General features: G+C 43.9%; 1 protein-coding gene across 1 annotated transcript; it reads right to left on the bottom strand.

Annotated features, from left to right (window-relative positions):
- Positions 1-2,682: 2,682 nt before the first annotated feature.
- LOC128806228 (uncharacterized) lies at positions 2,683-9,662 on the bottom strand. Its single transcript, XM_053975641.1, has 5 exons — positions 9,501-9,662; positions 9,367-9,402; positions 7,894-8,013; positions 7,156-7,269; positions 2,683-2,940 (listed from the first exon to the last, which is right to left on the bottom strand). Exons 1-5 carry the CDS (start codon positions 9,660-9,662, stop codon positions 2,683-2,685), a joined length of 690 nt encoding a protein of 229 aa, XP_053831616.1.
- Between the last annotated feature and the right edge of the window lie 2,495 nt (positions 9,663-12,157).

Below are 12,157 nucleotides of genomic sequence, written 5' to 3'. Positions count from 1 at the left end.
TAAAAACATGTCACACCATTGGTGTGCAGTGAATGACGCACAGTGGCAGAGCGTATCTATAAACAATGTGAATAACAAGATAGATTAGAGAATTATTTACATTCTTTCCCAACTGTTTCCCAGGCTCTTGCCTGGTTAGAAAACCTTTCTCTTTCTCTCTGACTGAGCTGAGAATATCCACATTTCCCCCTTTTTGTTTAAAGAAAGAAAAAGAAAAGGCAGTGTTTGTGCTCTCCTGCAGGGCCCTTGCAGGAAAGAGAACAAACACAGCTCAAGAGCCTTATCAACTCCAATCAATCAAAACCTCAATTTGGATATTGACTCAGAACAGTCGAAGAGATTCCAAACTCTTAGTATAAATTTCAAGAAATCAGTTACCACCTCTAAGATAGTAACAACTCATTGTCAGTCTGCCAAAGGACTGGCAGTCCAACTTGTCAAAATCCATTTCCCAGTGTGAGCAGATGCCCACATGACAGAAAAGAAGGTATTGACAAACGTGCACATACCCAAATCAGCCAAATTTGGAATTTGGCAAGATGAGTAACATCTGTTTGCCACAGCTGCAATGCCCTTAGGCCTCTCAGATTTATCCCAGCCAGTAAGGTGCAGCAGGTCAAGCCTTGGTTGGCATTCATCAAATTGCTTTTGCAAGGTGTGTGCACTTGATAGAAGAATCATGCAAGGCTTTTGGCCCATGCAGTCATGTCCTTAATGAACCACTTGACTGACATATGAAATGCCATGAAATCTCTGAAATGGCATGGCCACAGCCTTTAATTCAATCACTTGGGCCGAGGCTGTTGGGCCCAGGCTCTCTGCCGAGCCAAGATCCACGCGGCTCGGTCCCTCCCCGCCGCTTCTCATAGGTATCACTTGGGGACCCTGAATCTGGGGTCCCTGGGACACTCCATGGCCACCCACAGATGGACGACCTATTCCAACTTTATATTTCGGTGCACGCCTCCACCAGGCTGCAAGAATCCCGGCAATAACTCCGGCTTTTCGCCCTCCCCCCACCCCACCTGGCCATGGATGAAGCCACAGCTTCACGGGACCCCGCTTCTCCCGCTCTGCGAACAGGAGCAGGACGCGCGGGGCGCGGGCAGGAGAGGTTTTCCCGGGAATATAAAATTCCACCCTGGTTTTGGGGCTCTTGGCACCACTCATGCCTGCCCAGTACAAGGGACTGCTCCTCGCTCTCAGTGTGTCCGTCCTGCCGCGGGATACAATGGACTGAATCACGGCTCCACCCCCAGCCACGGTAGCAGCAGCAGTGGCGCTGCTGCGGACCAAGCCGGTGTTCGCTCCCGCTGCCTCTGCCTCAGTGGGACAGAGCTCGGGGCAGTCTGGGGGAAGCGGAGGGAGTGGTGGGCTGGATGCAGGCTCTGAAACAAACAGGCTGGATGTGTTGTCCAGCACAGTGCTGCCTGCTTCTGCCGGCGGCGGTGGATCACAGAGCGAAGTCGGCTTCAGGCAGCGCGGCGATGGGAGCCGCTGTGCCCTGCGGGCGCTCCCCGCCCGCAGCGAGCGGCGCGGGGGGTGCAGTTTCCCCCGCGGCGTGGCACGCCGGCAGCCCAAGCGGTGCGGGCGGCGCGGCTTCGGCAGCGTCATTCGGCGCTGGCGGTCCCGGGGTCGGCGACGATATCGGTCCCGGGGCGGGGGCCACGGCGGCGGCTCTCTCAAGAGTGGCGCTAGCAGTCGCGGCGGGCTCGCTCCAGGCGGAGCGGTGGGTGGAGCGGCAGGCGGGGCGTCGAACCCCGCTGCCGGCAGGTGTGGCGCCATGGCCGGCGCTGGTATCTCAAAGGATATCAAATCTGTCGGTCCGCTCGGTGCGCAGGGAGGCGGACCGGGAGGTAATTGCTCCTGTCCCGTTGGCAAAGCCGAGGCCCCCGCGTGCGGCGGGGGGCGTGCCAGGGGATGGATCAGAGGCTCCATTGCCGGTCCCGGCAGTACTAGAGGGTGGGACCGGTACATCTGCGCAGGCTCCATCAGCGAAGGAGTCGGGGGGGGCTCCAGCCCCCACCGCGTCGTGGACTGCGGGCGGCGCCGGCCCCCCCGCGAATGCGCTCTGGAAACGGGGGGGCTGCGGAGCCGCGGACTGTGGCGGCACGGCGTGCCGCGCAATCAGTGGCCGATCTGTCGGCAAAGAATATCTCGGCTGAACATAGTCACAGGGACGGGAATACTCGGGCTTAGCAGGAGTTCCCGGCGACATGTAAAGTCCGCGGGGCGTCCCAGCGTCTCTCGCAGACCCACTCTGCGCCGTGGCGGGCCTGGGCACCGCCCCGCCCGCCTGTCGCCCACTGATTCCCGAGACACCGCTGCATACCGAAGCGGCATCCTCATTTCCCGACAACTCCCATTCGGAGTCACTGCTCCTTGGGGTCTTACGAGGCAAGGCCGTATAGATGCATGCCCAGACTGCAAACAGAGCAGATGCTGTGCCGTCCCTCCTCCTCACTTGCTTCAGGAGGCACCGGCCCAACTCATTCTAGACCTTACGATCAAAGGCGAAACTAAGGTCTGCAGGGAATCCATGGTCCCGAGCCCAACTCAGGAGCCTGATGAAGTCATCATCCGAGACCTGGATACCCAATTGTGGGGCGCAGCCTTGCCAAGCGGCCAAGACCACCCGTTCAGCCGTAGATGGCTGGTTCCCCATTGTTAGGAAACCCTCCCTTAGCAGACGTCCACTAGTTCAGGGAAAACCGTCCCACTCAGTTCTCGGCTTCTAAGAGCCGACCCGCGGTCCAGACAGGACCAAGCCTTCTCCGGAAGGCCCACGGTTTCAGCGTTACCTCTCTCAGGAGGCCAAAGGTGTCCGGCCAGAGCCTCCAGGCTACTGGCGTGGAGCTGCGCAGCAAAGCCCCCCCGCAAGACGCTGTGGTTGGGGGCTTCGGCCGACGCTGCAATTCCACGAGGGGTCACCAGATGGCGCTGTCGAGCAGGACGGGAACAGAGCACTCCAGATCAGAAGGCAAAGAAAATGAGCTCTGATTTATTTCAAATATACTGCTCTATATATAGAGAACATCGAGAAGATTAATTTCATTGGTCTTAGAGTAAAAACATGTCACACCATTGGTGTGCAGTGAATGACGCACAGTGGCAGAGCATATCTATAAACAATGTGAATAACAAGATAGATTAGAGAATTATTTACATTCTTTCCCAACTGTTTCCCAGGCTCTTGCCTGGTTAGAAAACCTTTCTCTTTCTCTCTGACTGAGCTGAGAATATCCACATATCAGCACCAAGGTGTTTCCTGTAGTTGACCCAGAAGCCTTAAATATGTACAAGTACTGAGCTTTTTTTGTGTACTTCAGCCATTTCATTAATTGAACAACAAACTGAAATTTCCTTGGAACTTAGGTGCTGCCTTAGGAAGAGAGATGTTTGTTAGTGAAAAGGATGTGTTTGGCTGGACATGATCACTGTGTCCTTGAGCAATAACTTGATGGCAGCAGCATAGGTCCAGTTTTTTACCTGGATTGTTCTTTGATTTAGTAGCAGCATATGCAGCATGCATTAAGCTAGTAAATGGAAGCGTGGAGACGTTGCGTCCAGGTTTTTCCTTGGCTACTTCAGTAATTACAGCATGAGTGATCCTACAAACTTGAGAGAGGTAAGAGTGCTGCAGTTCCAGTGCTGAGGCTGGAGCTGTATTCCCAACAGGTCCAGGCACACGGAGCAGGTGTGCATCATGCAGATGTGGCACAGAGCAGACGGAGGCAGGTGAGCACCACCAGCAGCAGCCTGTGGCTGAGCTCAGCCTCTCCCCTCCATGCTTGAGAAGAACTGAGGTCCAGGGGGAAGAATGGATATACACATGGATATGGGGTGGGGTGGTGTGTGGGAGTGTTCTTTCCACTTCCTGGAGCTCTACCTGACTCACACAGTTGGAGTGACACACAGTGTATTTTAGGAATGGTACTTCTCAATTCCATGCCCCCACTGGGACTCTCCAAACCACATGCTGCTCTCTCTACTTCCCTGTTTCTCCCTTCACCTGCCTTCTGCAGTGACCTGGAGTGGAGAATTGGAGGCAGAAAGGGAAAGGCTGTGGAGTTAAGAAGAATTTACTGGAAACAGTGATGGTGCACATGGGGGGGAAAAGCCCCAATAATAGACAATTATGGACAGCTCCCTCCACCATTTTCTGAACCAGAAGGAAATCCTCCCTGGCAGAGGATCCCTTTCCTTCATCCCTAATAATGAGGTGAGGTGATACAGAGTGACCTCTGTGTCTTGGCTGTGCTCTTTCCTGGATACTGCAGAAACTTAACCCTGTCCTGCCTGGAACCAGAGTATTATTCATCCTTCTTACATATGAACACAGGTCTCATTTCCATAGTGAATGGCTCTCTCTCCAAGATGTCGGTTGAGTTAATTTAGTCCATCACTGTGGGTTCTGTCTATTCTAGATGGACACAGAATACATACAGTATTAGACAATTCAACATTACAGACTCTCCTCACCCAGAAATCAAATCCCCTTCAGGTACAAATTGTATTTCCCCATCTCTCTGTATTAGCTGCCATGTGTCCCTGGGCTTTGGGGCAAAAACAATCCCACAGATGGTTTTGCCTCTGCTTGATAATGTCATGCATTGTGTTGTGTCACACCACATCTCAGACTTCATACATTCAGATGCATGTCACATAAATGTCATATGCCACATATGCACACACCCCTATAGTGTCACATGCATTTTGTGGCACATGTCAAACATAATTTGATGCTAGAGCTGTGCAATCAAGCAGGAGAAGGCAGCTCAGGAAATCAATTTTGATAACTCTTTTTAGGGGTTCTGTGTTTTTTTTACAACTTACAGGAGGAAGATAAGTCTAGTAAATTTCACCTTGTTATGCATTTTCAGATGCTTTTAACAACATCCTTGTTCTCTAAAGATATCTTTTAAAGCTTAGGCAAATACAGAAGCTGATCTTGTAGATATTGTTTAAGAATGTGGACCTACCTATAATTAGATGTAGATTTGACAGACATAACCATATATGGCACAAGCACCTTCCCCACACCTCAGCTAGCTCTTTGTGTCAGCAGTCTTTATACAAGTATTTCTTTGAAAAAGTGTCTTGAACTTCTTGCTGGAGGTGCTACATGGGGAGCAAGGCAGCCTGAACATTTTTTGAAAATCCACAGGAGATTGTGGCTACTGTGCAAAAGTGATGTGATCCCCAAAACTAGAGCCAGGACAGGCAAAGCCGCCTCTTCCCATGACTGTAAACCTGCAGCTCTCTCAGAATACCCCAACTCCAAAGCAGTCTGTGTAGACCAAAAAAAGTGTATGTAGTTTCACACTGCTTGTGTTTGTGAAATTGTTAGTGAGCTCCAGCTTCTGTATGAATGCATGGGTGAATATCTCTTTACCATACTTTCCTGCTTTCTGAACTATTTGACTGTTCGTGCCTTACCTAATGCTTACTGTTTCGGAATTTAGGAAGTGTTTTGGTTATTCCACGTGGGAAGTCCAGCTGCACAGACTGACTCCAGGGTAGGTTTTACCAAACTGCTGAAACTGAGGGCTCTTGTGCTTAAGGAAACAATAAAGCCTTATTTATTAAGAGAATTGAGTTTAATGAAAACTGCTCCTTTGCCCTCTCTCTGGTTGCTGAGAGCTGGGGCAGCACTGCCACAACACTGCCCACAGACAAATGTCTGAGCTGATACTGGAAGAGGTTTGTTTGCAAAGCCATGTATTGTGTATGATGCTGTTTCTTTCTACATGCTGCATTTCAGAATTTTTCGAGTAAGAAGGATTCTATGTAAAGAGGATTTTTCTGCAAAGATTGCCAAGGTAGAAGGAATTCTTATGTAGAAGTTTCTTGCCTGTTTTCTTGTCTTCTGTGTCCTACTGTGTTCAAGTATTTTTGTTATTACTGTCATCTGATTTGAGGAGAGGGTGGGGCTTATCTGTTTGTGGCGGAGGTGACTGACAGTATTTACTTTCCTGAGTCCTTGTGGGTGGGGACAGAGCACTCCTTCACCGTGGGAAGAGATGATGAGTAGAGAAACAGACGGCAGTGCTGTATTTTCCCAGTTTTGGCAGAAAGCTGTCATTAACACCCATTTTCTCTTTGCAGCATGCAAGGAAACTGCTGTTTTTTCCATTGTTAGTCTGGTTTTAAGTGTAAGATTAAGTACTCCATACCACACCCACCAGGAAAGCACATCAAAGCCTAAACGATAGTAGGCTCATTTTCATAAATTATAGCCTGCCTTGTTAGTATTGTCTTGGGGCTTTTGTGTAGTAAAAAATGCTCTTACATTGTTTCTTTGTCACATTACTGAGTCCATCTGCATTGCGAGTAAGGACATTTCTGAGGTTCCACAGAAAGATTTCTGACGATGCAGTGTGTTCACATGGATTTATACATTCATCTTCAATTTCATGTCAGTTTTGTTGTTCTGGGGCCTCAGTTACCGGCACAGTTGTTATTTCTGGTGTGTTACTATTTTCATAGCGCTTCCCTGTCTCTGAAGAATTTTGAGAACTATATATTATTATTACACCAATGAGAAAAATGTGTCCCAGAGGAAGCTTGTGTAGCCAAGTAGTACAGCTCAAGGAAAAACAAAGGTTTATTTTTTGAGAAGAAATTTGGTACTCTATACCTTGTGCTGTATGGCAGCATAAACTGGCATTGTATATTGCTTAAAAAAGGTTTTCTGCAGGTGTCTTGCTTTGAGTCTGGTACCTGCACACTTGCATACTGCTGAATGCTTCATTGGCGTCTTTTGTGTGTTTTTTAAAAAATTGAGTATTAAGTGACCCATAAAAAGGAAAGTAATCATAACAAAGAAGACTCTAGACATTATTTTTTTATGTCCATGATATTTATTAAATATAATCCACAATAACTTCTAATAGCTTTTTCAATAAATAGTTGTCTCAGATTGTTGACAAAGTGACAATGAATAAGTTTTCCAAACAACATTGAGCCCCTAGGGCTTACAGAAAGGATCAAGTGTGATCTTAGAACAGATTTTCTTAGCACTCACATTAAGTACATTTAGTGGTCCCAAAATGGACAACAAGCTAGTAGTATGCCACATGGCAAAAAATATAAATTATTCAGAATTAAATATTTCAATAAATAATGTAGCAGTAAAAATAAAAATGGTTATACAATTTCTTTCTGCATTGATTGCAGGAATCTGGTCATTTCTTGGTGAAATTCAGGAAACTTTTTCTTCTCATTGGCTTCACACTTCCTGCATGTTGGGTTTGAGAAATCAGGGTCCTGCAATACAGAGAATTTCATTGATTGGTGATAACTTTCTTGCTAGCTGGGTTTAACAATGATACATCATCTTGTGTAAAGATTTTCCTTTAACAAAAAAGATACTTAATAGAAAAAGAAACTTAAAAAAAAGAAACTTAATATTTGCAGCGTGAGGAGTACTCATAAAATGCTACAAGGATCTCTAGGCTATGGACTTTAGTAGTATGTCAGGGTGTACTACATTCATCCCTGGGCCCTCCAGTCATAAACCTTTTTGAAAACTGGCACAGTTTTCAAAGCCATTGATATGTAAATATTTGTTATGCTCCTAAAAGCAAGCTTTTGTCAGCACAAGATGCTTTCCATGATTCAGCAAGGAAAACGTCATATTTTGTTAAATGTTGGCTTGTATGACCAGTAGGTCTCAAATCTATTTTACTGTATTAGATTACCATGCAAATAGATGTTTTCACATAGTTAATCTTAGCATATTTTTGTACAAAACCCTGTATTTCATGAGTTGATAACACATCTTGATGCATGAACATGCTGATTCTAGCATGGTTTTTCATTAACGGTGAAACACTTATTTATTTCCTTTTTTTTTTTTTTTTTTGGTAGCACTTGTAAAAGATTGCCTACCATAAAATCCTCAAGATTCTTCTCAATATTTATTACAAGTTGCTTGTCCTCCTCTTCCACATCTTGTTTCAAGACCTTCAGTTCTTTCAGGAAGCATGCTAGAGTTGTGCGGTTGCACTCCTAGAACAGTCAGCAAAATTGTTATACATATGACTTGTTTTCCTTTTTCCAGTTTTCAAAATCTCAGTTCCCTGGGTTTTTTTACCCTCATCTCAGGAACTATTTGTTTTCTGCAGTGTATTACAGTTCATTTTCTTGCCCTCAAAGTTATAGTGGGGGATGTTACATGAGGCCTTAATTCTGTAGGTTTTGAAAAGTGAATAACCTTTACAAGACACTTGAAGTGTTGCAGTCTCTTGGGGACACAAAGCTGCAATATTTACTCCTGAAGGGAGCCTTACTCCTGGTTGCTGTCTGAAAATCATGGGTTAGCAAACAGGTGGCCTCTCCTGGAGGCATCTTCAGTTGATGCGCTTTGGTTGTTCTATCTAATGTCTGCATCAGAGCTGGCTTTTGAATAAGGTAAATAACTTTACACACTTTTGCAAGCTATTTCAGGCACTCACTGACAATACCTTACTGATCAACCCCAAACATTTGCATTTAAGACTTAGAGCTCTGAGATAGCCAGGTCTTAATGCTGTCAGCACATGAGAAAAAGGACACAGATAAGGAAGTGGTTGCAGAATCTGACTTTAAATCTATACTGAAACAAAAGTGTTGTTAAATGAGAAGCCTTCTGAATTAGAAACATACCAGAGGTTCAAAGCAGCTAACAGATAACTTGTATAAAGGTTTCAACTACTTCCCAGTACTAAATAATTCATGTTCTTGTTTATTGGGCTGTTTGCATGCTGAATGAAAGGTAGTACGGATCAGCAGCCTGTCTACGGTAGAGCGGTATTTTGGAATACTCATTGCACGCTGATGTGCTGAGCTTCAGAGAGAGGTGACCACAGTGATGGTATTCTTGTGGGAATAAGCCTCAGGTATTAACTCAATGCCGTACAACCTGATGTACAGCTTATGTATCCAGAAGGGTTTGGTTAAGTTGTATTCATTAAGAGAATTAAATACAGCATAACCAAGTTTCATCATTGATGGGATGCATCTTAAACAGAACCAACCAGTGGTTCTGCCTCACTTTAGATAAAATGTGGGTGATTTCACATGGATACTGCTTTAATCTATATCTAAGTGGTTTCATTCTTAGAATTTTTCCTGTATTAAAAGTTAACAGTATTGCCTCCTGCAACTCATATACCATCTTTAAATTGTTCATGAACCACAATTCAAGCATGTTTTAAGCAGGAGGAGCGCGAAGGTTTTTTTTTTTGTGTTACTTACTGCACAATGAGATAATGTTGCATGTCAGCCTTTTAATGCTTGAGAATAAAAAGCAAAAGCAGAAGTTTTTTCAAGAAATTGCACTCCCTAAATTGAATTAAAACTGAACAGAAAACTCAAACTCACCTGTTTGTCATTCGGTGTGTAAAAGTCAAGAAAATTCTGTAGAGAAGGAGGGGGAAAGTTAATTTTTCTGAAAAAATTACATAGAAGAAACCAAACACAAATGAATCTTCAGGTAGAAGAAAATCACCACTTACATTGTTGATGTCTTTCAGGAGTGCTAAATCAATTATTGAAGCTTGAAGATGTGCCTCTTTTTGAGCGGGTGATAATTTAGTCTTCTTAAGAGGCGCTCCATAAGCTGCAGTCATGAGAATTACTGCTGCAATACAGCCAAAGATGAGGACTTTGCACATCATGTCAGTGTTATCTGAATGCCAATATTAGAGTTGGGATGGATGGTGAGAGCTGATAAGTTGTCATTAAGCTGTTCAGTGTATTTATACTCTTCTTTCTGGGGGGGGAAAAAGATGGGGGCGTCACAAAGAAGAAGTTTTATTACACATTTTTTCATATGTTCTACCTGTATGGCAAGAATCATTACTTTTGTTTTTCCTCCCCTGATGACACTTTGGAGTTTTTATCAAGCAGGAGGGATTTTACCTACATTTCACTGCTGTAAGAGAAGCCCACACTCATTTTTGGCAGCCTCTCTTAGTGCTTCCTGCATGAAACACTTTTTCCCTGTGCTTTCCTACTCCCCCATAGAATAGGCCACAGAATATACTCCTGCCATACAAAATGTTGTCCTAAAGGTGTATCTTTTAATCATTACTTAGTGAAGAAGAAAGAAGCCTTTTCATTTTAGTAATTGTTGATTAAACAACAGGAAGAAAGTTGGTTTCCTGTCTGAAGGTGGTTTTTTTACCTGTCATCTTTTGCAAAGGCAGTGTAAGCTTAGGTGCCTAACTCAATCTTTATAGCATCAAATTTGAAACATTTATGAAAAAAATCCAGCAGAATTCGTTGTTTGGGGATGAGAAACTATTCCTTCTATTGCTGTTTATCTTAACACTACTCTTTTTTCATTGTGTGCAACTTTCACTTTTCTGCAGCTTAGAATGAAAATGCACCATTGTAAAATGTTTACAGATTTTATTGCTGATACCTAACCCGCTGCATCTTGTGGTGCATATTACAGCATTGAAGCTGATAATAGGCAGTCATTTGACACTGAACTAGAGCATAGATAGTATTGCTAAATTGTTTTCCTTTTCTGCTTCATGTGCCTGTTGGCTGATTTCTTTGGGATGTGAAGTGTTTAAAATTGATGGTTTCCTTAATTTTGAGTGTAGTTCTGAGCCAAATACTCCCCCTGCTGCCCAGCAGGTTCTGACATTACGTGAAACACAGTTCTTGCTCACTGAGTTCAGCTGCTGAAGCTGTGTGGAATAAATTCTCGTTTGCACACTGCTGTTGTTTAAAGTTTTGTAGCATTTAGGATGTGCAGGACTGGGTGGGTAACTATTTCACCTGCCACTGCATTATGGAAACCCACATTACATGTTCTGATACTGCAGTCAGAGGGGATGTGGAGCTGCTGGAAGCTGGTTAGAATACACTTTGGCTTGGATTAAATGAAGCCATTAGTATCATTCTTATTATTAGTGTCTGTTCCTTAGCCATTAACTCAGTGCTAATTAGCAGTGCAATCCCAGCTCCAGAGAAATCTTAATTTCCTGGTTTTGAAATAAGCACATTTCATGTCTATGGTCATAAACAAGTCCTAGTAGCTAATGAAGCTTGCAATATTGTAATATTTGTGCAGTTTCAAACTTCTTCTGTGACCTTATATTTGTATCTTGTATTTATTCTTGATAGTAACCAGTTTGTAATGTGGTGAGCTGCTGAGCATTGGGATGTCAACTTTTCTCCAGCTTCCTACTGTTTTCTTTTTCAGGTCTTGGAGATCTTAGAAAAAAAGAAAGCCTGAGCATTCTGTCAGAACTTTTCAGCAAGTTTGCAGCCAGGTCAGTACAAAATAGACTACTCTGGTTGTAGTCTAGATGTAATTGGAATCAGCTCTTTATCTGTTCATTTTTTTTCAAAGACCAAAGAGGCTTGCATATTCAGGCAGGAGGATGGAATCCTAATATGCGGCATTTAATAAATTGAGCACAGGAGTTTAGGTGATTAATTTCTGCTTACTATTGTGCTGCAGGATTTGTGGTCCAACAGAAGAAGACAACAGATCTTGTTTTGACCATTATTATTGGATGTACCAAGTGAGGAAGAGATTTCTTGGAATGTATTGATGAGCTGAGAAACAGCAAACACTCAGTTAATGTTAACACATAACTTTGCTGTGCTGGTCGGATTTCAGTTATCATGCTCAGTCTGTGCTCATATTTATTACTGGGCAAAAAATTACTTGGGGTTTTATTCATTGATTTAATCCTCCCAGCTTCACCAGAGTTGATAGCATTTTAACAGGAAATGAAGTTACTCATTTAAATTGTCCTGGAATCACAGAGGATAAAGTAGTGCTACAAATGCTGAACTGGAAAAATCCTGCCTTTAAAAAGTGTTGGGGCCAGGTACCAGTGACCATATAATACAGCGGGGTTTTTATTTGGTTTTAATGCACTATTATGAAAGGTAAGTTGATTTATATCTCATTTTTTTCTCCAAATTTAATTACACTAAAACAATGCTCTAAGAAAATGCACCCTGCCTGAAAAGCTTTAAGAAACACTGTAAAAGCCTTGCCTAAATTTTCAAGGAAGATTAATTAGCAGTAAACCACATATTTTAAAGGGAAACTGTATTTGTGGGTCAGAGAATTGGAAAGGGAGAAGATTCTTGTTTTATTGGATTGTTTATACTTTTGGTAGTACTTGTGCCTAATTTAAAG

Source organism: Vidua macroura, chromosome 4 (genome assembly GCF_024509145.1).
Source record: "Vidua macroura isolate BioBank_ID:100142 chromosome 4, ASM2450914v1, whole genome shotgun sequence".
Taxonomy (NCBI): domain Eukaryota; kingdom Metazoa; phylum Chordata; class Aves; order Passeriformes; family Viduidae; genus Vidua; species Vidua macroura.
Note: the sequence above shows the minus strand (reverse complement) of the source record. Positions and strands in the feature narration are given on the sequence as shown.

Coding starts and splice junctions, on each gene's coding strand:
- LOC128806228 (XM_053975641.1), bottom strand. CDS start 9,662: ATGATGTGCAAAGTCCTCATCTTTGGCTGTATTGCAGCAGTAATTCTC. Junction 9,403..9,500: donor TCCTGAAAGACATCAACAAT/GTAAGTGGTGAT, acceptor CCTTCTCTACAG/AATTTTCTTGACTTTTACAC. Junction 7,270..7,893: donor AGAATCTTGAGGATTTTATG/GTAGGCAATCTT, acceptor TCTGTATTGCAG/GACCCTGATTTCTCAAACCC.